This window comes from Lipophrys pholis (genome assembly GCF_963383615.2).
Source record: "Lipophrys pholis genome assembly, chromosome: 13".
Classification (NCBI taxonomy): domain Eukaryota; kingdom Metazoa; phylum Chordata; class Actinopteri; order Blenniiformes; family Blenniidae; genus Lipophrys; species Lipophrys pholis.
Window position 1 is genome coordinate 9,069,762 of NC_137632.1, and position 27,476 is coordinate 9,097,237.

The 27,476-nt window shown below is 41.1% G+C and overlaps 1 protein-coding gene across 1 annotated transcript in view; it reads left to right on the plus strand.

Annotated features, from left to right (window-relative positions):
- Nucleotides 1-19,662, plus strand: part of col4a1 (collagen, type IV, alpha 1) — a 43,297-nt gene extending 23,635 nt beyond the window's left edge. The window contains exons 3-52 of the mRNA XM_080477865.1: nt 52-141; nt 367-411; nt 556-600; nt 938-1,000; nt 1,090-1,143; nt 1,370-1,396; nt 1,489-1,563; nt 1,809-1,871; nt 2,406-2,441; nt 2,536-2,574; nt 2,809-2,907; nt 3,039-3,074; nt 3,176-3,229; nt 3,379-3,414; nt 3,529-3,573; nt 3,973-4,005; nt 4,502-4,553; nt 4,665-4,700; nt 4,805-4,951; nt 5,037-5,120; nt 5,204-5,287; nt 5,417-5,487; nt 5,574-5,765; nt 6,271-6,439; nt 6,757-6,849; nt 7,209-7,313; nt 7,412-7,509; nt 7,620-7,770; nt 7,868-7,981; nt 8,081-8,248; nt 9,112-9,201; nt 9,328-9,480; nt 9,613-9,711; nt 9,821-9,910; nt 10,539-10,678; nt 11,825-11,951; nt 12,058-12,138; nt 12,809-12,907; nt 13,665-13,715; nt 13,806-13,991; nt 14,945-15,078; nt 15,196-15,268; nt 15,444-15,515; nt 15,613-15,741; nt 16,264-16,362; nt 16,451-16,663; nt 16,771-16,948; nt 17,043-17,157; nt 17,696-17,868; nt 18,884-19,662. Of these exons, the coding sequence (XP_080333991.1) occupies nt 52-141; nt 367-411; nt 556-600; nt 938-1,000; nt 1,090-1,143; nt 1,370-1,396; nt 1,489-1,563; nt 1,809-1,871; nt 2,406-2,441; nt 2,536-2,574; nt 2,809-2,907; nt 3,039-3,074; nt 3,176-3,229; nt 3,379-3,414; nt 3,529-3,573; nt 3,973-4,005; nt 4,502-4,553; nt 4,665-4,700; nt 4,805-4,951; nt 5,037-5,120; nt 5,204-5,287; nt 5,417-5,487; nt 5,574-5,765; nt 6,271-6,439; nt 6,757-6,849; nt 7,209-7,313; nt 7,412-7,509; nt 7,620-7,770; nt 7,868-7,981; nt 8,081-8,248; nt 9,112-9,201; nt 9,328-9,480; nt 9,613-9,711; nt 9,821-9,910; nt 10,539-10,678; nt 11,825-11,951; nt 12,058-12,138; nt 12,809-12,907; nt 13,665-13,715; nt 13,806-13,991; nt 14,945-15,078; nt 15,196-15,268; nt 15,444-15,515; nt 15,613-15,741; nt 16,264-16,362; nt 16,451-16,663; nt 16,771-16,948; nt 17,043-17,157; nt 17,696-17,868; nt 18,884-18,965 (4,788 nt within the window). The 3' untranslated portion in view covers nt 18,966-19,662. The remainder of the gene's footprint in view (nt 1-51; nt 142-366; nt 412-555; nt 601-937; nt 1,001-1,089; nt 1,144-1,369; nt 1,397-1,488; nt 1,564-1,808; nt 1,872-2,405; nt 2,442-2,535; nt 2,575-2,808; nt 2,908-3,038; nt 3,075-3,175; nt 3,230-3,378; nt 3,415-3,528; nt 3,574-3,972; nt 4,006-4,501; nt 4,554-4,664; nt 4,701-4,804; nt 4,952-5,036; nt 5,121-5,203; nt 5,288-5,416; nt 5,488-5,573; nt 5,766-6,270; nt 6,440-6,756; nt 6,850-7,208; nt 7,314-7,411; nt 7,510-7,619; nt 7,771-7,867; nt 7,982-8,080; nt 8,249-9,111; nt 9,202-9,327; nt 9,481-9,612; nt 9,712-9,820; nt 9,911-10,538; nt 10,679-11,824; nt 11,952-12,057; nt 12,139-12,808; nt 12,908-13,664; nt 13,716-13,805; nt 13,992-14,944; nt 15,079-15,195; nt 15,269-15,443; nt 15,516-15,612; nt 15,742-16,263; nt 16,363-16,450; nt 16,664-16,770; nt 16,949-17,042; nt 17,158-17,695; nt 17,869-18,883) is intronic.
- Nucleotides 19,663-27,476: the final 7,814 nt, after the last annotated feature.

The window sequence follows — 27,476 nt, forward strand, 5'->3', positions numbered from 1 at the left end:
ATTTCCATGATTGAAAATACCCGTTTTCATGAAATACTTTGTTTGTGACAGGGTGAGCGAGGGTTCCCTGGTCTTCAAGGCAATATGGGCTTCCCGGGGATGCAGGGACCTGAGGGCCCAGCAGGGCCCATGGGCCCGAAGGTGAGTGCACACCTGAGGCGCATCAGAGACTTTGCTACTGGTACAACACAGTTATTTGTACTTTTAGGTGATGATTTGTCTTTTTTTTTTTTTTTTCTGAAGCAGAAACCAAAAATGTTAACTATGTTCTGGGACAAAGAAAAACATAAATCAGTTTTATAACAGATGTCAAGTTTAACACGTTTTTCTTTAAAATAATTAATCATGATGTACTCTATTTTTCAGGGAGGCTCAGGTGAGCCTGGAGCTTCAGGTGTAAAAGGAGTGCGAGTAAGTGATTATGTCTATTATACACCGTAATCCCATCAGACCTGCACGACAGCACATGATATGGCCCGATTTCAAATTGTTGTCTGAAGTAAAGTGGTGCTGATATCTTGGGACAGTGAACCTGATATTTGTGTGATTTCTCAGGGTCCTCCTGGTCTACCAGGTTTCTCAGGAAACCCCGGACTTCCTGTGAGTGATCTGCCGCCATGGCTCCAATCTTGCAACACAGTTTTTTCCCCAAAACATTTTTTCCTCTTTCTCCTACCCTCTTTTTGATTATCCTCCTAATATCTTCTTCTTCCCATTAAAATTCACATCATGGCTGTGTGTGCACTAATTGAAATGCACCATTTAGTGTGTAAACAGCAATATAGTTGACTATTACGTTGCATTTTATATACCTATTTGATTGTCAAGTCATTTATTTGTTAATGAGGCTGGCTTTAGTTATTGTGACTACAGCAGGGCAGACTAGTAACTATCTCTCATACATTGTCTTCTCGTGTCCTCATGCTCATCTTCATAGGGCATTAATGGAAATGATGGCCCGCCTGGTATGCCCGGTATTCCTGGATGCAACGGCACTAAGGTAAAACAGTCTCCAGTTATAGTGAGCTCTGAATCTTTTGATAATATGAACCTAACGCTCCTGTTTGTACCTTCGCATTGTGTGTTCAGGGAGACAGAGGAAGAGATGGAACTCCTGGTTTTCCCGGTCTCCAAGGTCCTCCTGTAAGTCACAAGTCACAATCAGCACACACATATAGAAGCAAAGTTCTTTTAAAGAAAAGCTTTATATTGTATCTGTCAATCATAGACACTTAACATGTGCACTGTTAAAATGATTTCAACATGATGTAACAACACATAGACAACAAGATAGTTCAGATTGTAAACTCTCGTTTGTATGTATATGAATGCATCTTGTTCATTTATCTAAATGATTTTCTCTTATCAGGGTATCCCAGGAATTCCTGGAATGAAGGTCGGTATGAAATTATGAATTTTTGTCATGTTATATTATAATAACTTGCGACCACATTTCATTGATGTATTTGCCTGTGTTTCCTCCTACAGGGTGACCCCGGTGGTGTGATCGGAATCACTCCTCTGAAAGGAGAGAGAGGATTCCCCGGTACACCTGGACAGTCTGTACGTAGTGTGTGTGTGTGTGTGTGTGTGTGTGTGTGTGTGTGTGTGTGTGTGTGTGTGTGTGTGTGTGTGTGTGTGTGTGTGTGTGTGTGTGTGTGTGTGTGTGTGTGTGTGTGTGTGTGTGGTTATACTGGTTAATGTTTAAGAACAAGTGGACCTTGACTGTCATGTTGAACAGAAATGTGTGTGTGCTGCGTTAGTTAATACTAGTTTTTCATGTTTTGCCCACTTTGCCTTCCTCTCAGGGCTCACCCGGCCACCTTGGCCCCTCTGGACCTCCCGGACCACGTGGCTATCAAGGACCTAAAGTGAGTCACACCAACAAGTCAATTCACAAAAAAAATACTGACTTTGTATGTTTGGACTGAAAAACAGATCGATTGGGGAAAAGTTTGTGAAATAATTCTGAACTTTTTATCTCTGTACAAACAACAGCATTAATATCAGTGTTTTGTATCATTAAGAAGCAATTTCATGTAAATTTTTTTTAATAAAAGTCACATTAAATCTCCACTTGTTACAATTCGTCAATATACTATAGAATAACGTACAAAATCATCTAAACCAGGCAGAGTTATTGCACTTAATGCAAGCCTGTTTTACTTGATCACATGTACTATCTTTGGATCATCTAATAGAATAACATGGTGGATAACATTTTTAATTTCATCACACACTTAATCAGCAGTATCAGACATATAAAAAACCTCACTTGTAGCATTACATTGGGTGTCAAAGCCCCAACAACACTGACAGTGTTTGAGTCGTACAAGTAGGGATCATAACGACTGACAATTATTACTTATGAACTTCTTTTGAATAATTAAATGACGTTTTGACAGGGCGACGCTGGTCCGCCCGGGCTTCCTGGAGAGAAGGTAATATTTAATCTTCTGTGGAATAAATCTTTGACGGTCATCATTTACTGATATCCTGACTTGACGGCGATTTCATGATTTAAACCCCCTACAGGGTGACAAGCTGTCCTTTGTGAGCGAGAAAGGAGATAAGGTGACTTATTTACTTATTTATTGTACTTTTTTTTTGACTTGATCATTAAAAATGGGTTTATTATTTGTCACAAAGAAAAATCCAAAGTGATCTCTTTGCAAGTCCAATTTTTCCGCCCCAACAATGAAAGAAAAAGAAAAACTTCTTGTATCTCTGCTTCTTGACGGTTTGTACTCGTTGCATTTCGCTTTGGCCTTGTGTTGTATTTTTCTTTTATCTCCCATGTCTCTGCAGGGTGATCGAGGATTCCAAGGCCCACCCGGCCCCCCTGGACCCCCATCGGTTGAAGGACAAGACAGAGGACACATCACAGTGCATGTACCAGGACCACCGGTACTCTCGCAGTCAATGTTTCTAAGTTTGAGTGAATCACATGCAGTTGCTAAAATGTTGTGTTGTTTTTATACTTTTTCTTTATAAAATGGATACTTACTAATCAAACTTTTGTTTTTTTCTTCCTGAAGGGGTTCAGAGGAGATAATGGAGAGAAAGGAGACACAGTTAGTGTTTTTCTCTTATATATTTGTATGCGAGACTTCCTGTACCATCGAACTATTTGTAATCTTTTGCCATGTTAAAAAACTGTGCATTTCCTTCGCAGGGCAGTTGCATTAATGATGGTGTCAAAGGAGAGGACGGCCCACCCGGCCCTAGAGTGAGTATTAAACAAAAGTCACTCTGAGGCGGACAGTGGAAGCTCAATAACATTTCTCAGCAACTACTGATAGATGCATTTGTTGTTTGCATAAATCACTTTATTACAACAAATTGAATCTAACCAGAAGTGTCTGATCTGTATTTTAGGGAAAATCTGGCAAGGATGGAGAGGAAGGACGAAAGGTAAGAGCTATTTCATCGTCCATTTACATGATCTAAAACCTACTTTTTTTTAATGTGTTTAGTTTTATGGAAAGTAAAATCCATATGGCTGAACTACAACATATTCTCCTTTAGGGTGAAAAAGGCTTTTCTGGTGCTCCTGGATATCCCGGCTCTCAGGTAATTGATACGCAAACAAATGTGATGTTACAATGAACGGTTTATAGGGAAAGAACTATTTCACATTGCTGCGTTTAATCCACATTCAAGTCTGTTTCCTTCATGTCTATCCTCAAACATGGACCCAGGGCTGCTGCTTAAAACACATTTTTCTTGCACTAAAAACAGGATGAATTGGTATTGAGTTATTATAAAGTGTGGAAATGATTGGTGATTACTTTTGGTCGGTCTAATGCTGTTCAACAGATTTTATTTGAGATAAGACGAGCACTCACAGGTGTTTATTTAATCAAAATTTAAACATTCAGGGATTTTAAAGCCCTACATACTACGCTACATGGAGTTGTATGTTAAAGATGGTCATAATCAGACAGAGTGTATCATTGATCTTTTTTCCAGGGGGAGAAAGGTGATCGGGGACCTCCTGGTTATGTAAGTTGCCGCCTTCCTCTTCATTTCCATCCATGATTCTCTCCCTCACTCTTTTTTTGTAGCAACTCCAAGAAAGACCAGCAGAGGCCGCTACAGTTCATTGAGATATTAGCCTGGGTATACAGTATTGTGACGTAGGCCACAGACATGCATACCTAGATAGAGCTTTAGTGGTTGCTGAAGCACGCTTATAGCCTCCAGTATTTGCAATTAATATTCATGTCATTTTCATTAAATTCATGCTCAGTTTGCAGTTATTTGATTATTTTTTAGACGCTATATTACTGTGGCATGATTCACATTTATTCATAGAATAGAATAGAATAGAATAGATGAGGGCAATCCTTGCAATTCATAATTTTATGTCCCTTTATTGTGTGATGTTTCTATCGCTAATAAATAATCATGGTTAAGGTTTCACAATTTTATTGTGATAAATACTTACAAAAATTTAAATTTAAATTAAACCTCACCATTTGAAATGATTTCTTCTCAGGGTACTGGTGCTCCTGGCTCTCGAGGTCTCCCGGGTTTACAAGGAGAAAAAGGTAAAACAATGCCACAGTGTGCCAACAAATGCTCACAACCGTAGAAATACACAAACTTTCAAAGATACAAAGTGTGGATCGATTCAGTTTCCCTTCCTCCTTAATCCCCAGGTTATCCTGGTCCCCAGGGAGAGGCGGGCCCGCCAGGTAAAATAACCCGACACTGCAGAAAGTCTGCTCTTCTCAGTCAAACACATGGTGACAAAAGAAATGCACACACTCACACACTCATTGTTTGGTTTGCACTTCAGGACGGCTTGTTGAAGGGCAAAAGGGAGAAAGGGGTCAGAAGGGAGATGTGGGACAGAAGGGGGACAGAGGTGTAGAGGGAGACTCTCTTTTTGGACCCCCTGGACAACCGGGACTCATTGGACCGCCCGGCCCGCCCGGCCCACCAGGTATGACACATCATTGCAGTGAATGACGACTCCGGCAGGTTTGTATCCACAGACAATGAAATGATTATATGTGTGTTCCACCTAGTTGATTCTTCTGTATGTGACATTGAGAAGGGCGCCACTGGCCCACCTGGACCTCCTGGGTTACAAGGGGAACTGGGACAAAAAGGTAAAGATGACGCTTTCGCTGGTGACATGAGTCTTGATTGCTGCTCCTTGAATTTGAAATAATGTTTGTGTGTTTGATTTTAGGTGACAAAGGAGACACTTGTGTTCAGTGTGATGGCAACGGTGCAACTGCTTTACCCGGGCCTGAGGGTCCTAAAGGAGAACGAGGTGGGTGGACGATAATACCGGTCAATTATATGAACAATGCTGTGGCCATATATCTCAAAATGTTTTATCTTTAATCACATACTTACATGTTTCCTGGATGAGCTAAGGTGGTTTGATTTTACCTGACAGGTCCTCCTGGTCAAGTGGGTGCAAAAGGAGACAAGGGCAATCCTGGACTTTCTGGACAACCTGGAAGAACTGTGAGTGGAATAACATCTGAGACACAGAAGATCTGAAAATATCAGAATATACCATTTTTCTTTTTGCTCATGTGTTTATTGTGCAGGGATCCCAGGGAACTCCTGGATTGATGGGGCCACCTGGTCCAGTCGGAGAACCTGGAGATATCTTCTTAGCTCCTGGTCTGAAAGGAGACAAAGGTCTTCCTGGTGTCCCTGGTACTCGAGGTCAACCAGGGCTTGATGGGATTCCAGGGAGAGATGGACCCTCGGGTCAACCTGGACTCAAAGGGGAACCTGTAAGTGCTTGTGTGTCGTTTTTATGGTCAGACACAAGATTTATAATTAAGTCAATTCACTTAAAATAAACAAAAGTAGTCTTTTTCCCTGAATTCATTTCACTTTTACTTAATCTTTTATCATATCTATCACCTATCTTTTCTAATGGTGTCCAAACTATGGCCTGTGGGCCCACTGCGGCCTATAGTCCATTTCTAATGGTCCTCATGGCAAATTATGATAGAACATGGCCCCACATATTAAACTTGCCCTTGACCGTATTGACCAATGCAGCTTATTCTTCATGAAAGAAAAATGGTGCTGCTGGCGACCAAAAACTGCCGTAAAGTTACATAAGATACCAAGTGAGAGCAAAAAACAGTGGGTGATGCTGCCATTGGTATTTTGTCAGTATGTGACTATCAGTGGAAAAAAGAATCAACGTCCACTAGATGTTGACTTGACACTAAACTTAAGAACAATCTCAGTCTAAAACCTTTTTTTTTTTCCTAACTCTGCTTTCAGGCCAAAGAGGGCATCAAGGGTGAACGTGGGCTACCTGGAGACCCTGGTCTTTTTGGGACTCCTGGAGAGAGGGGTCCACCGGGTATGCCAGGCTTTGGCCGTGCAGGAGAATCTGGAGAGAAAGGCAGTCAGGGTAGACCTGGACATCCTGGAGCTCCTGGATTGCCTGGTACGCTTGAGATCTACACCATAAAAGATCAAATAATAAACATCAAACTAGTTCTAATTGCTCCTCTGAGACAAACGATACCCTGTTTGTAATGCCCTCAAATGAAAGTGATTATACTTTTAGAGATAAAAAAAAACAACAACCATATTTTACCCCTGAAACAACATCTAGAAAAGGTTCTTCATCACTCAGGTCCTCACAGGACACACACACACACACACACACACATGGGTACATGTACACAATGTTGGGTGTTCTTATAAGTTCTACCTGAGCACATTAACTTGCTGACACGTATGTGTACGTTTGTCCCTCAGGGTTTAAAGGTGAGCCGGGTAAAGGTGTGAGCACTCCTGGACCTCAGGGTGTTCCTGGACCAAGAGGGGAAAACGGCCTACCTGGAATTCAAGGTGAGCAAATTCTGACACTATTGTGGCATCTTTGTGTAGATTTCCAAAGATGTTCCCAAGTTATTGACAGGAAAAAGTACCACCATGACATTGAAACTGCAAACAAGTTAATATTCCAAATCACCTTGATCTTGACCGCATCTATTGAGTTATATTTAGCCTCTTACAAAGCCCATAATCTAAATATTCTCTTTACAACAGGTGGCAAGAATGTCATCGCTTGGCATTAGAAAATTAAAGCAGACTGAAATGTAGTCAGTTTTCCACAATATCTGAAGACTTGGATGAAATAACAGCATTGACTTCAACAAAACAAAATGTGAGTCCTGTTTAATATACACTTTTATTGTCATTTGAAGGTGAAAAAGGTCTACCTGGAGACCAGGGGTTCCCAGGTCTTCCAGGACAAAAGGGTGAAGATGGACTTCGTGGAATTGGATTTCCAGGCCCAACTGGCCCTAAAGGTGAAGTATTCTGTGACTGTAAGAGTGAGGAGAAAACTGTGGCACACAAACAAAACTGAACTCTGATGAAATGTGTTTTTTTTTGTTAATCTTTCAAGGAATCAGTGGAATTCCAGGAGCTCCAGGATTAACCGGAGAGCCGGGGAAACCAGGACAGGACGGCTTGACTGGAAACCCTGGTGCACCTGGACAAAAAGTGTGTACTTGCTGGCACACCATTTTATTATTGACTTTATATTGAAATGTCAGGTAAAATCAGTCTTTGCTTTGCAATGCAATTCAGGGCTTATTTCCATGCCTTTTCAGGGTGAACCTGGACAGGGTCTCCCAGGTCCAAAAGGTTCTCAGGGTGACTCAGGAGTTAAGGGGTACCCCGGAGAGAAGGGTAACATCGGGTTCCCTGGTATACCCGGGCGAGAAGGACAGACAGGATTACCTGGACCTCAAGGAATTAAAGGTACGGCATCAAACCTTCTCAAGATGTTCAGCTTTTATTTATTCGGTGTCAAATTGTACAATATGGTTAATTTTGTTTTCTTGTTTCTTTGAAATAGGCGATAGTGGGCCTCCGGGACCTCCTGGATTGGCTGGTGCGCCTGGACCTGCAGGGAAAGGCTCAACTGGAGCCCCTGGACCACAGGGTCCGCCTGGGGAGCCTGGACCATACGGTTAGGGCCAACTTTTGCCATTTCATAGTCACCATGTGCTTGTGTTTCTTTTTTTTTCTGAATTTGAACGGAGATGGTGTTTCTGTGAATCTTGTTCAGGTCGGGAAGGTGTAAAGGGAGAGAGAGGCTACCCTGGTGCTCCCGGTCTAGATATGTCTGGTCCTAAAGGAGATAAGGGAGCCCCTGGATTTCCTGGGGTTCAAGGTACTAAAGGACTGCAGGGTCCTACAGGCCAACAGGGAAGGGACGGACAAATCGGAACCCAAGGTGAGAACCAAGTCAAGTACATTTAACTGAAAACATCCCCAAGATCAACTGTAGCATAATTCCCTTTAGAGATGAATGAAGTTGTTAAATCTTCACTTTAAATGTCGTAATTATATAAAACTCATCTGCACGACTATAATGTTATTTGGCGGGCTTTATACTGTATGTTTGAATGGTTCCCCACCTGAACTCCACGTACTTTTTCAACCCCCATATTCTTCTTACCAGGAAATAATGTTCATGTATTACGTAAAATACCACTCAGTTATTGATTTGCGTGTCAATACATGCTCATAACTTTAGTCAGAAGTCATCAGTTCTCTGATGTTTTCGATCCACATGTGAGTGGTAAATATTCTACCTAGTTTCCCCACCATACCACATTTATATTGTTTACCTCCATAAGATATTAAACATTTAATCATGTGTGTTGATAAATGCTCACATTAATTTCAGTCTGTTTGATTAAATTACTCAGCATTTCAAGCGCTGCTGACTACTTCTTTTGGACTTTGAGGTCTGCTGAATAAATAAATAAATAATCGTGTCATCTGCAAATAAAGTTCACTGAAACGTGTTTCCAAATTTGTATACTCACAGACATATATGAGAGTACGGTCACACTTTTTTCAGTTTTTTTCCCCGCGTTGTGTCTGCATTGTCAGATCATTTTTACTGAGGTGGAAAATTTAATATGGTGGTTAAAAAAAAGAGTGACAATTTGATTTTCACAGGTCAAAATGAGACACGCCCCCATTATATGGGGAAAGAAGTGACAAAAAAAAATTGCTTATGTCTACCTTATGTCGATTTAAACTGTTGATTAATTGCAGAACTCTAAAGTTGCATATTTGTGTGTACAGGTTATAAAGGTGAAATGGGAGTCATGGGAACACCAGGTGTACCAGGGTTTCCTGGACCACCAGGCCAGCCTGGATCTCCTGGGCTGAGAGGTAAGAAACACCAAATGATGGAGAAAAAAAAGTCTCTTTTTCTCTTATTGGTCTCACTGTGCGATGGCTTGAAAGGTGTTTCAGTTTAATACAGCACTTATAAAAGCTCCTCTTGGTACCGTTCAGGTGATCCTGGTATCACTGGAATAAGAGGCAGCATTGGAGGGTTTGGTCCTAAAGGTGAAACGGGAGAGCGAGGAATTCCAGGACCCCCTGGAAACATGACTGAAGTGGAAATGGAGCACATGAAGGGTGAAAAAGGAGACATTGGAGACCGAGGTAAAAATATCAACCTGACCTTTCAGCTCATTCTAACGCTCGTTTAGGGATTTGACATGTACAAACCAATCATTGAGTCTGAATGTTAGGCTGTGAAACACTCAAATGAATCTGGTTTGATTTTGCTGTCAGGTCAGGACGGATACTCTGGGGAGAAAGGCCACAGAGGACTTCAAGGAGACCCTGGAATGCCAGGCAAAGATGGAGAACCTGGAACACCTGGACAACCAGGTGACTTACCTGACCGCCCTGAATTACGCATAAATTATATAACATATTTCCATATATACTTAAAACACATGCATGCGCTCAGCTTTTCAGCATCTGTGGTATTTTTCAGGTGCTAAAGGAGACTCCGGTTTTCCCGGCGTGCCCGGACACATGGGACCGCCAGGCCACAAAGGCGGCGTTGGAGAGATGGGAATACCAGGTGTGAACTGAAACACACATAATGCATGAGAATGAAATACCAAGGAGTGTGTTGGTAGGCGTATATTCGTAAAAAGTTTTTGGAGATTAAACCATGTTTTTTTTTTTTTGTTGTTTTTTTTTTAACAAACTAACATTTTATTTTCTAAAATAGTAGTTGATGATAAGATGTTTAACTGCTGGTAACGACGCACGACACATTGGTATCTGCTTAAAGGTGGAGCTTTGTTGAACTCAGCAGTAGATTCCTGATTACATACAATTTTAAAAACAGTTCCCAGTTCCCAGTGTCACGATAGACTTCTGCCTCGCCTCCAGCCATCGTCATTCGCATGCTCCCGTTCCACCGGCTCCTCCTACCGTCCTCTCCATCCACTCCCAAATCATTTGAGATGCAACATGTTAAAGCTCCTAATGAGATAACCGACTATTGTAGACTTTGTTCCATTTAGAAAAAAGAAAAAAAGTTCAGTACAATCTGTACAAATATGCATTACATCCATGTTTGAGCCAAAAAATTAGAATCGCTGCATTGATCATTTTCTGACTGGAATCAGATTATTTACACAGTGAGAAAACTCACAGCTTTTGCAAAGATAAACATTTCCTGTTCGTGTGTCTGTGTGCAGGTCCATCCGGGCCAAAGGGCACCAAAGGAGACATTGGTACACCGGGACATCCTGGACTGAGCGGAACAGATGGAACAAAAGGAGACTCTGGAGTACCTGGTGAGCCAGGTATTGGTATCCCAGGACCTCCAGGAGAAAAGGTAAGCCATGCAATCTGTAAATCAAATGTTTTACACAGATATCATGGGTGGGGATATGCTCAATCCTTTATAGGGTACTCGCTAATATATGTATGAATTGAAAATTTGGACCATAATTTGCTGTTAACTGATATTTCTATCATAAAGATAATGAAGTCAGTTTGATGATAAACCATTGCATGGTAAATATTCACTCAGTTCTCTCCAAAAGTGGTGTAAAATGGACTAAAATCACATATATTTCATCATCTCGTTTAACATAGTCCCTGAAGAATTCCATGAACAAAATTCAGTGTGACTGCCCCACAATACAATATGTTATTTCACAGATAAATACACTAAATATGACTTGTCCACTGACTGGGAATAGCTAAAGAAAATCTGTGGTGTAAATATTTAAAAAAATACTACACAATTATGACCTGGATCAGTAGGTAGCGCTGCCATTATATAGATCAACTGTTAATACTACTATCAATTGCTTGATTCGACGAAAACAAGCTACCAAATATAGGCAAATATTTCCCTGAATGAGAAATACATGACAAATAAATATTAATTTGAAAGCTGTGGATGTGATCATCTCAATCATTTTCTGTAATTACAGAGATACTCTTACACATCCGATTTAGACTATAAAATAAGCCCAACTTGCTTGTTTTTAGACAGTTGGAGCTACAAGTTCTCAAGATTACTGGCATCCCAAAAACCCCTTTGCCTCAAACTATTTATTGACCATCGTCCTTCTACTGACTGATGCGTCTTCACCAACTCCTTCCCTCCATCAGGACGTGCACATACTTACACTATGTGAAACCCTGCTGCCTTTCTTTTTACTGAATCGTTTGATGCAATCTGCAAATTCAATATTAACCTGAGATTGTTTTTTAACTCACACCCACAGTGAAATTATTCAAAATGAATCATGTCTGTCAATTTTTGTATTGTAAAATTTCCATTTTGAAGACTGCTTTCTAAGGTGCAACGGCTTGCAAAAATACAGCAACGCACACAAAAGTTACTTTAAATTGCCTTAACTAATAAACTGACTGGATTACTTTTAAAAGAACTAACTACTAAATGAAACCAGCTACTCTATCCACCTGTTTTTAACAGGCCTCTGTGTAAATTCCTCTTCTTGTGCAGGGTCTGATCGGCCAGCCTGGATTCCCAGGGTCACCTGGAGATAAAGGCCAGAAGGGTTATTCCGGTATGCCTGGCAAGCCTGGACTGCAAGGGCTTAAGGGAGACCAAGGGCGCGACGGGTATCCAGGTCAGATTTTCCACTTTTTTTTTTTATCATATTAATTCAGTCTACTCAGGCTATTTGAGTTTTTTTTCTTGACAATATTTTTGAAATGTGTGTTTGTGCTGTACAGGTCAGGCGGGTCGGCCAGGTGACAAGGGGGTTGGTGGACTTCCAGGATCTCCAGGAGAACCAGGTCAAGAGGGACCTCATGGTGAGTCGACCTTCTGGTTTTGTGCAAACACACTCATTGCAGTTAATTCATTGGTCATTCAAAGGTTAGTACAGTTGGTTCTTATGGAGACGTCAAATGAAATAAGTTTGACAGGGTTTAGTCTGACATCTTATATATTGTCGGACATACATTTACATAAAATACTTTGTTGTTGTACTTAGATCAATGTTTTCAGGAGTCTGTAGCCTAATTGAGAATTAATTTTTCTGATGACTACTTCATGATATTTTATATCCAGCAAACGATTCATTTTGTGTTTCAATAGATTTGATACAGGCATAATCATGATTTGTATCTTCGCTAAGGATTAAGCCTCTGTTTCTACATTTAAAAACACAACAATACTACAAATGTGCCGATGTACTTACGATTTGACCAAGAGTGCTTGTGACCAAGAATGTTCAAGATACCTCAACAATGCATCGCCTCCCAAACAAAAGTAAATTCCGACATTTACTTACACTAACTCCATTTTTCCAGAAGTATCTGTAATTCTATTTCTATTTTGGTGAAATTCAGGATCTTCTTTATGTTGCTGGATAAGATCAATGTACTAATACTGACTAGCTACGACTACATAAATCATCTAGTCATATACTTTAAAGATTCCCTCGGGTGTCTCAAGCTGAGTGCACATGTTCTCTTCCAGGTAAAGGAGGCCTGCAGGGACCTCCCGGATCCCGAGGAGATAAGGGAGAGCCTGGAGTGGATGGCATCCCCGGCTCCACGGGAGAAAGAGGAGACCCAGGTTTGTGCCACAGGAAAATCTGTAAATGCGTGTTTCTTGATGTCTATCAACATAACTCTACCTTATCAACGTAATAATAAATAAAACCTATAGAAAGGAGGCTGAAACGGAGGTGTCAGAGCCTCAACACATGGATATTTTTTTCTTTTTCACTGGGAGTGAGCGGACTTGGACAGGATTAAAGAAGAGTAAATTAGAGGGAGAGCTCATTGTGGAGAGTGAAGCAGGAAAAGGACAGAGACCAGGTTGAGATGGTAAGAGGATGTTAAGAATGGAGTGAGGACATGCAGGAGATTGGTGTGATTAAGGAGGACAGAGCAAACAGAAGATGATCCACTGTGGAAACCATTGATGGGAATATCTCTATATCACTGCTCAGGGTTAAAGATTACCTATAAACTCAAAGCTAAAAGTTGATCAATGTCTTTAAAATATCATTATTGCAATTTTTCAACAGTAACAAAGAAGAAATGTTAGTTTAGCTGAAGAAGCTTTGACTTGGGAACAAGTAGGAATCGCTCAACAATCCTGACAATGCTGTCAAATTATCCTTTTTTCTAAAGAGGTTATATAGAAAACCTAATTTTTTCTTTCTTTAATCACAATCATTTTCAGTTTTTTTTCATCATATTAACAAAGTACCAAATATTTTGAAACGTTACCATTTTGCTCTTTCCGATCTCATCCTTGGTTTGACCATTCACGCGTCACACAAGCCGACACTATCAGGAATCACAGTGTACGCTATTTTCTGCAGGTATACCTGGTGTTGGTAGGCCTGGGGTTCCTGGACACAGTGGTCACAAAGGTAAGAGCCCTTTTCTTCAGATTTTATATTTTTTCAGTTGCTGGAGATCATCAGGGTTTCATTGGGTGACTTTCTCTTTCCCTCCTGCAGGAGACAAAGGTAGCCCTGGCTTCCCCGGCACTCCGGGTCAGTCGGGCGTCCCCGGTATCAAGGGAGACAAAGGATTTCCGGGCTTACAGGGACCCTTGGGTGAGCCTGGAGAGCAGGGTGTTCCAGGACTTTCACTAGAAGGCCCCAAAGGAGACAGAGGAACACCCGGACAACCCGGAGAAGCAGGTGTTGTAAAATATGTGACATGTTGAGAATTTGTTTGTGATTAATGGTGTGTCGTCAAAATATAGTCTAATAAATACCTAAGGCAGGGGGACACCCTGGACAAGTCACTAGTCCATCACAGAAACATACATGACAACGGGCAAATTTAAGAGCCACGACGGCTCGGTGGTATGTCTTCACTAAATACACTAAATCTATTTATAATGGCGTCACTCATACTGAGTAAAATTAAAAGCCTTCTTTACAATGAGATAATCAATTGATGATTGATCTGGCCTTTTGGAAAGTTGCCTGCTTCTTTCTCCAGAGCTGGCTGAGTTTTTCAGATGTCGCTGAATAACATACCGACAACCCTGTTCTGCAGGCTCGCTGTTCATCTCCTTTTTATCTAAAAACTTAATTTAAAGGTCCCTTACCATTGTGTAATGGTACCATACCATAAGCAGTGTTCCTTCTCTCACATGTTTTGTATGGGGATTAAATCCATTGTAGAGATTTTGGCAATGACACATTGGCCCAGTATTGCTGTGGTGTCCAACCCTGATCCACGTGTCATTCTGAATAGCAGAAAAAAACAAATCTAAAACGCGCACTACAGGGACTCTTCAAAACAATGTTGGAGACCCCTTGAAGGATCAAGAACATAAAAAGGAACAAGATAAATCAATGCTTTGAAATCCTGCATGTTTTAGATGTCTACCGGCTCCAACACACCTGCCTCAACCCTCCGCCCAAATCTAACTTTAATTCTACATACCGTGAGTGAGCCAAACCAGAGGACACTGCAGGTTCTCTTCTGCTGGTGTAGAATTCTTCTTAGCACTCCAGTGTTCACCCCACCAACCAAAGCCTGTTTATGTGCGTGTTTGTTTGAATATGCGGTGTCCTGATGAGCTGTCCTGGGTGTACGTGCTTCTTTTACTCCAATATTTCTTTTTGTCTTCATCAATCAGGACAGCCAGGTGCACCAGGACTCTCTGGCGTTCCAGGCCACGGTGGTCACAAGGGGGACAAAGGAGATCGGGGTCTGCACGGTTTCCAGGGAGAGACGGGACACAAGGGTGATTCTGGCACTCCTGGATTCCCTGTGAGTCGTAATGCTGGCTACCAATTCAGCTTTCTTACCTTCCTCTTTCATGTGCATTCTGATCAGAGATGACTTAAACGTCACTAACACCTGGTTTTGTGTTTGTGCTGGTTACAGGGGCCTCCTGGCCTACCGGGTATTAATGGAGAGAAGGGAGAGAGAGGATTACAGGGTGTTCCTGGCTTCCCAGGTGAGGATATAGAGTGTCATGAGCTTGTGCTATGTGTCTGCAAGTGTGCAAGTCAGTATTTGTGAGTGAAAAACTGAATATATTAAAGTATATAAGAAAATATGGAAACAAATGTGCTTTTTTTATTTTTAAATCAAGAAATTGAAAGCTCATAAACACTAAATACCTCCTCCAGGTCCAAAGGGTACCGGCGGGGACATTGGATTCAAAGGAGAATATGGAGACACAGGATTTCCTGGAGAGAAAGGTATTTGAAGGGTTGATTACATATTTGTTAAAAATATCAAGTAAAAACCAACACTGGTAACTCAAACCTTCTCTTTCGATGATACTGTGCATTTTAGGTCATGATGGCCCTCCAGGTCCGCCGGGCCCCAAAACCTTTATCAAAGGAGACATCGGGTTCCCAGGAAATTCAGGCTTACCTGGACCTCAAGGACCAGCTGGGCCTCATGGACAAAAAGGACAGCAAGGTGATGATTCTTTCAGACATTTGACCTATTTATTTAATCAATCATTTTTAAAGTATGAAACCCCGAGAAAACACCGAGACTCTTCCTGCTGCTGTGCCCTTTCCCAAAGCTCTCTGATAGGTAAACCCTGTTCGGTGCCTGGATCTCTAACACAGTAATTTGGTTGCACAACGATTTTTTATTTAATTATTTTTCTGTACTTAAATAACATAACTTTCAGCCAGTCTACCAGAGGGCCAGACTATAGCATCATTTAACATAAAGAGGTAAATGAATACCTGTAAATTCAGCTTATTGAATCAAAGTACATGCATTTGGTGATGTCCACCTCTAATTTCACCTTATATTATATTATATTCAAATGTTGTCAAATGACGTTCTTCTTTACGTAGACACTTTCAAAATTTGTCCCACAGGCTGCAAAGAAGTCAAGTTTGATACCGTGGCTGCTCTAAATCAACAGTTTTTCCTCCTGCTCAACCATTTTGATAACGGTTTCTTTACTTTTTTATCCTCTCTCAGGTGTGACAGGTATTCAAGGGCCAAAAGGTGAGGAAGGTATCCCCGGTTATCACGGTCAGCCTGGAGCTAAAGGAGAGCCCGGTCTGTCAGGGCCACAAGGTGAGAAGTTCACACAGACTGACGTCATTGGCAGACGTGTTTTGCCAAATCACTTGCTAAACTGGATGAATTCACTCTATACCTGCAGGGCCGATAGGATACCCTGGCCCTCCAGGTCCTGATGGTGTTCAAGGTCAAGTGGGGCCCCCTGGACCCTCCTCCATGGAGCATGGGTTCCTGGTGACACGTCACAGCCAATCAGTGGACGTACCATACTGTCCTCAAGGAACCTCGCTCATATATGACGGCTACTCTTTGCTTTATGTACAAGGCAATGAACGCTCCCATGGACAAGATCTAGGTGAGAAACTTGAGACAAGAGAATAAGAAAAGGAAGAAGCCATTTAAAAATGTGCTTGTGGTTAGTTTTGATGAGTGAATTACATTCCTTCTGGCTCTGTGTTGTAGGCACGGCCGGCAGCTGTCTAAGGAAGTTCAGCCCCATGCCTTTCCTGTTCTGTAACATCAACAATGTTTGCAACTTTGCCTCCCGCAACGATTACTCCTACTGGCTCACCTCACCTGAGCCCATGCCGATGAGCATGGCGCCCATCACTGGAGAAAACATCAAACCCTTCATCAGCCGGTAAGTCAACGTCTTCATCCATGGTGTTGCGCCAGTATAAAAAGACTTTGTGTAACACTTTGTGCACCCTGCTCTCCGTCGTGCGTGTGAACAGATGTGCAGTATGTGAAGCCCCAGCGATGGTGATAGCAGTGCACAGCCAGACCATCATGATCCCAGCTTGTCCTCAGGGCTGGGACTCTCTCTGGATCGGATACTCCTTTGTCATGGTAAGAACATCCGCACAAGTGAGAGGATCTGCCAGCTCATGGTCACCATGCAGATGTGAAAGCAAAGCCTCATTTCAGACGATTCACTAGATTGAATTAAATCAGGCAAAGCTTTTCATCTGAACCATGAGAATGGGTTCTTCAGGGTGGAAAGGAAACATTCAATGAATTGAGGTAGTTTGAAGACCAAGTTCCCTAGAATAAATATAAAAGAACAGTTAGATAGATAAACAGTAGAGCAGAGGACAACAGATAAACAAGTAATCAACCCCTTGCAGGCTGGATGGGACCAGTAACGTTTAGCTTCACACTAATTGTAAATCATTTGCATCCAATTAAAGTCGTTCAGTTTTCACATTATTGTCCTGACTGTGTGTTTTTCAAATTAGATTCAACCTAATCTATTGGGTGTTGGCTCATTTCATCCGCATCATGTGCTGCGGTTTTTTAAAATGAACCTGAATGATAGTCTTTGTACACAACTTCCAGAGAGTCTCCCTCATTAGTTTGTGTGTGTGTGTGTGTGTTTTTTTTCCAGCACACCAGCGCCGGGGCTGAGGGTTCAGGCCAGGCTTTGGCCTCTCCTGGTTCCTGCCTGGAGGAGTTCCGCAGTGCTCCGTTCATCGAGTGTCACGGCAGAGGAACCTGCAACTACTTCGCCAACTCCTACAGCTTCTGGCTGGCGACCATCGAAGACAATGAGATGTTCACGTAAGACAGAGCACTCACACCCAGACATTGTTAAACCAAGTGTTTTTGTTCTTAACACCTGAAAATACGTGCTTTGTTGAACTCTATAGAATCACATTCACACTAGAGGTGAACCGGTGAAATATCTGTGACCTCAGAGTCAAATATGGCTACAGGAGCTGTACATTTCAGTCTGCAGTGCTGTTGTGTGTGCCCAGAGGTGAAACAAAGATAGGGGATGATTTTCTTTCTTAAATATTGATGAAAACCCTGAAGGGTGATGGTAATTCATAAAAAGATCATTTTTACCAAAACACTATTTCTCCAACTGAAGCAAGTGCCTGCAGGATTTTGACAACTCCAACTTTAAAAACAGTCTTTCCTTCTGATGATCTTTTACATTGAAGACATTTTTTCAAATCCTTGCTGAAGTTCAACCATTTAAAAAAAGAAAAAGAAAACTTCAATACCACTGGAGCTAATCCCAGCTGACCATGACTGAAGGCAGGATACAACTTGAACAAGCCACCAGTCCAGCAAAGCGTAAACACAGAACCCCCCCCCCCCAAAAAAAAAAAACCCTTGCATGCTAAGGAAGTACATGCAAACTCCACACCGAAAGATCCTCCAGCCTTCACTCGCTCAGAGGGGAAACATAAATACTGCGCGAGTGCTGCAGTCACTTCTAGTGTGTGGTGTTCCCACTGAGCATGGCTCCAACATTCACAATAATGAATCTACCATAAAAAGTTTCCATCCAAAGAAAACATGTAATATCTAATGACATATTGCTTAAGTGAGCTCTCATTTCAAGACCACGTGGTCCAGAAGACTTGATTTCAGGTGAAGTTATGCCACAACTGAACCATTAGCACTCTGTTGTTCCCAGGCATAAATTACTTTAAAGTATCAGTTTAGTTGTAATATGCAGAGTTGTTCCCTAATTTTGTTCCAGAAACAAAAGTAAAAGTTAAAACTTCTGTGTGTGGTAACCCGGGATGCTCTTGTGACGTCTTATGATTCTTTCACCTTCCAGGAAACCGGTGCCGACCACTCTCAAAGCGGGCAATCTCCGAACGCACATAAGCCGGTGTCAGGTGTGCATGAAGAGGACATAAACCCCGTCGCCCAAGACGTCCCTTTTTAACAAGCAACGAGGCAATAAGTGCGCTGAAGTCGTGGACTTGGCTTTACTTCCTGTTTTCAAAGGATGGTGCTATTTCCCTGCATGGCATGTATGTGAGGAGAGAGATGGAGGACGTTGAACTCGTACAGAACCAAACCACAGAGACCAAGTGGCCATTTGCTCCGTGCGGAAACACACAATCACAACATGTTACTAAAGAATGGCACCCAGTTTACCACTGCACTGACTACATGCCCCCTCCGAACTGGTAAACTGGTGCTCACTTTGGAAGGGCTGTTTTTGTTAGGTGCTATTGATTCTTACTTGTCTGCCTTATTTCTCTGTCTTGTCCTTATTTTCTTTCCCTACCAAGTGCCACATGAGTCAAAGGTATAGCTACACATTATTATAGTTTTTCACACCCTATAACCTGTTTAAACCTACTAATGTAAAGAATGGGACTTACCACTGGTTACAGATGCTTGTCGTTTGCTAAAAACACATAATGTCGCCGACACGGATATATAGCAATCACTTTGTTGTAAATATGATGCATTCCTTTTTAACATAGATCAACATACTTTCCTCAGGTTATTACTGAATTACTTTGTGTGTCATTAAGCCCTTTTTATTTATGAGAATATAAGAATATGTTGGACTTCAGTTTGCCTGCGATAAAGATCCCAAAACCACATTTCAATGCGTGATATCCAGCGCTTTATTAACACACAAAACAGCATTGACAGGTGTGTGTGTGTGTGTGCGTGTGTGTGCGTGTGCGTGTGTGTGTGTGTGCGTGCGTGCGTGTGTGTGTGCGTGCAGAGTTCACATATATATATTGTTGCACAGCCTTCTATCTGAAACGAATGCACAAAAACAGATAAACAAAAAAAAAGAAATTCATATTTTCTCCACATTTATACTCATTGCGCATAACTGCATGTATGAGGATTTATTCTCTCAAGTTACCCAAATCTTTCTCATCTTTGATCCCAAAGAAATGCACATGTACAGTATACATACTCACACATAACATGTACTTGCAGTTTCGCTCTATGATTTTACTGTTGCCATTTGTTAATTACTTGTGTAAGTGTAAGGGGAGATCATGGCCACAGTTGTACATTGAAATCAAAGTGTCTATGCAGACGGAGGCGCTCTTTAAGGTCTTAACATGTTTGTGTTTTTATTTTTTTATTTCCCCAATATAACAGCATTCAAAGCTAATCGCAGTCATGTGGTGTCAACGTTAAAAGACTCCTGGCCCCTCAGCATTGTTTCTATGTCTCTTTCAAAAAAATAATTAAAGTTGCTACTGTTAAAGTTACAGCAATTATTCAGTGGTGACTGCAACCTGTTTGTGTGTTGTACCTGTGCATCATCAACCATTTGAGCAGACTTTTCTTGTTGTTGGCATGATCTCAAGTGATCAACAAACAGCGTGACCTACTTCAATAGACAAATCTTCAAATCCCATAGTGTGTAACTCCTGCAATAAAGAATGTGTGGTCGTGGTTAGCTCCCGAACCTTACGGTAAGGTCACTGTATTTTGAGGCTCTGAATGATTCATAGGTGTGAATGTGAGTGTGATTGTCTGTTTCTCAATTTTTGCCCATAGTGAGGGAGTTGATGAACTGTTCAGAGTGCAGTCTTAATTTGCCCAAAGTAAGATGGAATGAGCTTCAGGTTTTTTTTTTGTGTTACAGAAATTTTGTGAGAATATTCTGACAAACATGGGGACAAAAATTAGAGAACATTCTGGCTATGTTGTCTGCACATCCTTGTCCTAACAGACAAAAACAAGTTTTATCAATCAACTTAACATTCATGGCTTTGAATTGTAAAATTCATTAAAAGTCCTGACAAAAAGACCCTGAGCACTGAAACCCCCCTTCATGCAGTACTTAACTAACGCCACATGAGGGCAGCACCCTCCCAGTTTGAAAGTTTGTTGCTGACCATTATCTCAAAGCCTCACTGTTTGGTGCCTCAGACGGTTACGTTTTTAATATCTCTTTATATTTTTCTCAAGCTGCGAAATAATAAGGACAGCAAAAGCTTTGCACAAATGTACATTGAACAATAATCTATGCGGAGCCTCTGCAACAACACTTCAGAGTGTGATGCAGCCACTACCTCAGCACTTCTGCTGGGACTGAGGCCAACAAACCCGTTCACCCCAGGAAAACACAAACGGATCAATATGCTCCGCAGAGAACCAGATAACCTCTCCTTTCAACTCCGCTCTCGTCTTTCATTTATTACCGGAATCCTATCCCTTGTTTCCTCTCTTGTCACCAGACAGACAAACAGAGCCCTTGACCCTAGTGCGGGCTTCATAAACATGTCCGACAAGGCCTTGACCTCTGACCGTTAAGTACAAGGTGAGTCAGGTGGGTGTTGGACTCTTTGACCATTCTGCACTGAAAGGCCAAATGGTTAAATGACAAGCTTTAGGGGGAAGACGACCATGATTATGTGCCCCAAGGTTAAAATACCTGCAAGTTAGGCGAAGGCTACATTGAAAAGAATGAATAGATAACAACTTTTCTGTTTCTAGTAGTACAGAGATGAGAAAAAAAAAATTGGGGGGGCAGTGTACCATGCAAAATTGACTTCCTTGTTTGTGGAGGAATTTATTTATTGAATTATTATTCCCATTTAGATTGCACTCGCAAGGCTTTTGTGTTGCAGCCACATTAAATTCGAAGTCAAATTTTTTTTTTATTGTGTTTTGCATCGTCTCAGTTTTGATAGAGAATGTTTAAAATGCTCTATTTCTTGGCAACAAAAGTAGGCATACAGCTTATTTCAGAGTTGTTTTTTTTTACCTCCAGCCATTCATCCATCTTCTGCTTTAGGGTTGCAGAGGCCTGGAGCTGATTCCAACTGAAGGCAAAGGGAGACCGGGACAGCTCACCAGCCTGTTACAGGGCAAATCCCACACATAGCACAGGGAGAATATGTAAACTCCGAGTGGCCCTCAAGCACAGACTTCTCTATCTATGCATGCTTTGGGACTGTGGGAGGAAACCCAGGCAACGCACGGCACATATGTGAAACATGCAAACGCCACACGGAAAAGCCGGGTCTGTAGTTCAGCTCATGACACTGAACCTGTGTGTGTGTGTGTGGGTGAGAGAGAGAGAGAGAGAGAGAGAGAGAGAGAGAGAGAGAGAGAGAGAGAGAGGTATGATATTATAATGAATGTGTGTCTGCAGGTCTCTGTTCACTCACTTGTAGTGTTTTATTCATTTTGTCAGGTGCACAAATGCAACCCCCCCCATCAGTCAAAAAAAAAAGGGGGGGGGGGGGGGTCAAGCTCACCTAGATACGGACAACTATGGGCCCGTGGGCCACATTAAGGCTGCTGAGTGATAATGTTAGTCATTTACCCTCACAGTTGTCCATCCCTAGTCTGTCTGTAAAGCTTCACGTTGACTCTTCCATTACTGACACCTCCGTTCTCCTGGGTTTTCTGCTCAGCCTAATTATATTAGATAATTGGAAAATTTACATTTAGTCAGTCAAACTGAAATGCCATTTCTGACTATGACAATTAAACAATTAACCAGAATAAGGCAAATCTTTCCAATTACACAGAATTAATAATTCACAGCAAAGGTTACCGGTTATTATATAAGAGTTAGTCCTACATTACCAAGGCCATTCCTTCATTAAAGGACCGGGTGAGCCAATTTTACCTTGAAGTGAATATGACAAGAAGATGAGGTGATTTTTTATTTTTTTTTCATGTACAGTAATCTAAATGGTAAATGTACTTTACTTATAAAGCTTTTCTAATTGCTTTAGCTGTGTCAAATGAGCTCTATGTCCATCTACCTTGCATATTGCTTTATGGTTGCATTGCAGCTGATTTCTTGTTTGTATGATGTGATATAACTGGAGTACTTGAAGAAAAAGAAAAAAAACCCACACAAACAGACTCAAACCAGGGAACCCAGACCACTACAGCACAATGCACAAGATGTGTGCTTTAAATATCACACACACACACACACACACACACACACACACACACACACACACACACACACACACACACACACACACACACACACACACACACACACACACACACACCTTACACCGAAATATATTTGGATAGGGTATCAGTACCACGTGCTCGAGGTCGCAACTCATCCTCTTTTTAGGGGCTTTGGAGTTCAACGTTCAACTCTTTAAGCTTCTTAGTCCTCCGGCTTGTTTGGTAATATTGCTAAGTTGAGACCCAACTTAAGGTTTACACTTGCCTTCAGAGATCCGCTGGTTCAATAATCTGCTCAGGACTGTTTCATCCGGCGATGTCAGACTGTTTGATTGACACCAGATTGAACTTGCACTCCGGATTGGGAGTGTGTCAGGTGCTTTGTTTGACCCTCACCAGCCTCATGAGTGGATCAAGTCCGAAAGCCTCCACGTTTGAAAGCACCCTTTCGACCCCGGCTCTGTCAATAGAGATTATCTTGTAACAGAAGCCAGGCTGGACACATACCAGCAGACGTACTTATACAACACTTACATGTTGCTTTAGTTTGAAGCTGTATAAATGGGATGCACAGCACTGGAACTGTTGCTTACAGAGTTTCTACATGGTTTATCACTAGGAATTACTGTCCACATGTTCACATTATTTCAATTTAAAAGCTGAACGTAATAAGCTTCACACAAAAAAAACCCAACAACTTGATTGTACTAGAAGCTCAACACTCCCACACAGATGTTTTGAACGCGTCAGCAGATAAGACCTTCCCTCACGTGGAAGTTGAGCTTGAAATTGTGTCACCAACCTCAAAGTTTCAATAAGAGAGAGATTGTATACTTTTGATGGGGAAAAAATGTGCAACAACGTCAACACACCCACGCACGCTGCTCTGGAGGTAAAGTCACTCTGTGCTTTTTCTCTGTAATATTGTGTACTACTCAAAATAATGTCAGTGGAAATGTATGGCCAGCAGGCGACCTCCAGCTCTGTACAGGTATATCGTCCAGCTTCATATCAAGCAGAATATTGTTGTGGTCTTCTGTCACTGCAGTTGATCAGTTTCAAACTTTTTTCTGCCAGCATTTGTATTAATTCGAATAAAAAGCATTCACTACCGGTCAGTATATCTTGAATGAAAAGCAAAGTCCGACCACGTTCTGCTAAGACCAAAAGAGTTTTTTTATACACTACAAATTATTTGGCACTTTTCAAGATTTAAAATCTTGGTTTTTTTTAGACATGATAGACAATTTTGACTTGTTTTAAAGGTTATTTACTTATTTTTAGTCCTAGATTTCACAGTATAATCTTGATTCTAGATGTGAAACGCATATTTTAACATTTCTTAACAATTTTCTTGTGAAATTCTGTGTTTATATCTTTATATCTTATATCTATCTCATATCTGGGCAACCTTTATTGCTGTGTATTTTCTGCAAATATCATTTCTAGAAATGCCAAAATGAGCATAATACAGCACATTAAGTTGAGGAAATTATTTTACTTTACATGTACAAATTGCCCACATTTTTTTGCCATTTATAGTTGTTCTAGTTTAGAATTTAATTTTAGCAGATTTTTTCCCCAGCCAATCTAGCTTAATTTGTTTTAGCCATTTTCACAGTCTCAACCTTTTTCTTGCTGTCACGGTTCACATTTCGTTTCTTGTGTTCTTTTTGAGATTCTTCCTCTGGTGTCAGGTGCCTTGGCTTCCTCTCCTTGCGTCTGATTGCTGCTCCTGCCCTGATGTCTTTCACCTGCGCCTGAGCGTGTGGTTGTCTTCACCTGGTGACTTATATTGAGCATCTTCTGTGTTCATCTGTCTTTCTGTGTGGGTTGTTCTTTAGTGGTTCAGTCGGTGTTCCTGTTTTCTGGTGCCTTTATTCATTTTCTCCTGTGAGCTGCAATACAGTTTCTCGTGGAGTCAGATTGAACCATGTGAACATAATAGTAAGTAGTGAGGGTGGGGGGGTCAATTGGCAGGTCAATTGGCAGTAGAAACCAATCTGTTTTAGTCCTGAACTCAAAGTAGACTGAAACAAGAACATCTTCAAATCACTGAAAATGAAATGATGAAAACACCTAATTTGTGGTTAAAATTCTGCAGTAATCAGAAAAGTGTTGGCTGTCATATTAATCTGACCTACAGCCTCTCAACTGTATGATCGGAGGGAGATGCAGAGAATTTAAATTTAAATTGATAGAGATGAAGGCTGTCACTTTTAAATCTGGACCACAAAGTTAAAATAAAAGTTGAAGGTCTTCAGTGAGTGTGTTCAGTCCCTTATCTTGCTTTTGTTGGCGAGGTAGGATGGTGCATTTGACTTTATTTCCCACAATCAGCATTATAATTCGGTTGGTCACAATGGTTGTTTTCTTCAAGATCTACTTTTTCAGTGCTGTTAAGCTATCCAACAGAATTCTGAGCAGCTCATGTGCAAAACAAGAAACTCGTTTCCACATGGAGAGTGGTCCCATGGGCCGTCTTCTGTTGGAGCCAAACACACGTTCACATCTACGGGAACTTGATAGTCATCAATAAATCTCAAATGCATGATTTTTGGACTGTAGGACAAAATAAAACAAACAAAAAAAAATATATTTATTTTTTAACCTCAAAGTGAAAAAGAGGGCATATTAATATTTTCTTGGATAAGTGACCATATTTGATTACTTCCTTATTTCTTTCTGTTTTCCCACAAAATAAAAATGATGATAATCAGAGAATGATTTGTGTGAAGCGTTACAAAGAGCTGTTGCTTGTGTTGAATTGTGGGAATTTTTGTAAATAATAACAAAGGTTGACACTGTTGCTTAAAATGTCTCATACATGGTGATAATCACTCACTTGTTTTGCCCTCCCACTTCACAATATCTCCTGAATTAAGTTGTTGTTTAGAATATCTGAAGTCTGGATAATTGTTACACCATATATATATATATAACTTATTGCTCATGTCACATTGTGAGATTCTTATTGTGTTTCTTACAGAAATGCATTGAGAAATATATCGTATTTAGACACATTTTCAGCTAGAAATAGATGCTCAGTTTTACACTTTTCCTCACAGATTCCATTATAAATAAAACTCACATAATGGTTCCAGTTCGGTACTTGCGTGACATTAAAAGAATTGGCTGAGGTAATTTAAAAAGTTAGAAATTTTCCACTCTCATGTTAGTGGGTTTATAAAGGGTTCAGTCTAGTTCTACACTTGTTCAAATTAGAGTATTATTTCCTTGTTTTTACGATGGATGGTAACTCCACACAATGATTAGCAAAACATTTATTTGTCAGGATGTAGAGACAATAAGACATTATGGTCAATCTATACCTGATTAGTTAAACTGTACAGAAGCTGGACTACTTTATGGTTTCCTTTCCACTCAGCTATCAACAAGTAACTTATGACCAAACCTCACAATGGATGTAAAACTTCTACCACTAAAACTACCTGATGTCTCGATACTATATGGCCCAGACTGTTTGTGCCAGGGCCCAGATTTTTTTGTGCTGGGGTGCAAGCGACGCCGCCTAACCGTAGATAACCCATAGCCTATACACTGAACCTGATGAACCTTGTCACGCGTATTACAAATGAAAGTTCTGAATGAATCTGAACATGTGGAGTCATTATTGTAATTATTTCACACTAAGGAAATGGGGATAATGTGATCTCAAGAGGCGCCCGCACTGCTGTTGCTGTTTTTGCTGATTAGGATTATATATAAGTTCGATAAAGAAGATTTATACATTCATGTGATGTCCACATAGGTTATTCCTTTGAATTCTCCACAGTGGTGCAATACAAACTTCATATTGAGTTATTTTTTATCAACCAACCTACAAACATACACATTCCTGTAGATTTATTAGCCTCTTTCCCACGGAGTCAGATATTTTTAGTCACGTTTTTGAAGAGCCAACCACCATCTACTCTATGAATCAATCAACCTTCTATCACTTTATACAGTCTGGGGTCATGGGGGGCTGGGGCTGTTCCGAGCCGACTGTAAACGAAGGCAGGATACACCCTGAAGAGATCACGACACCATTACAGTGCAGAGACAGACACTCACATTTAAACCTGCAGGCAATCTCGAGTCGTCACTTAACCTTAAATGCAAGTTTTTATACTGCAGGGAGGAAATATGAACATGTGAACATGCAGACTCTACACAGAAAGACCCCCAACTGATCTTTAACTGGTAATCTCAGTGTGAGGTGAGAGTGCTAATCATTATACTACCTCATATCCCATCTCTATTCCCTGCCCTGCAAATTTCATTGGAAATGGGACATTCTTCCTTTCAGAACCTCTGAATCTCTTCTGCCCTTTCCTCACCTCATCCTTCAACCGATTCAGGGCTAATATTCCCATTAGTGATCTACCTCTCTGCTCCATCACCACCAGCTTATAGACTCTGCTCCATTGTCGCCTCCCTCCAGCCAGGTTTTGTTCTCATGAGCTCTAAGCAGTTTCTTTTTAAGCATA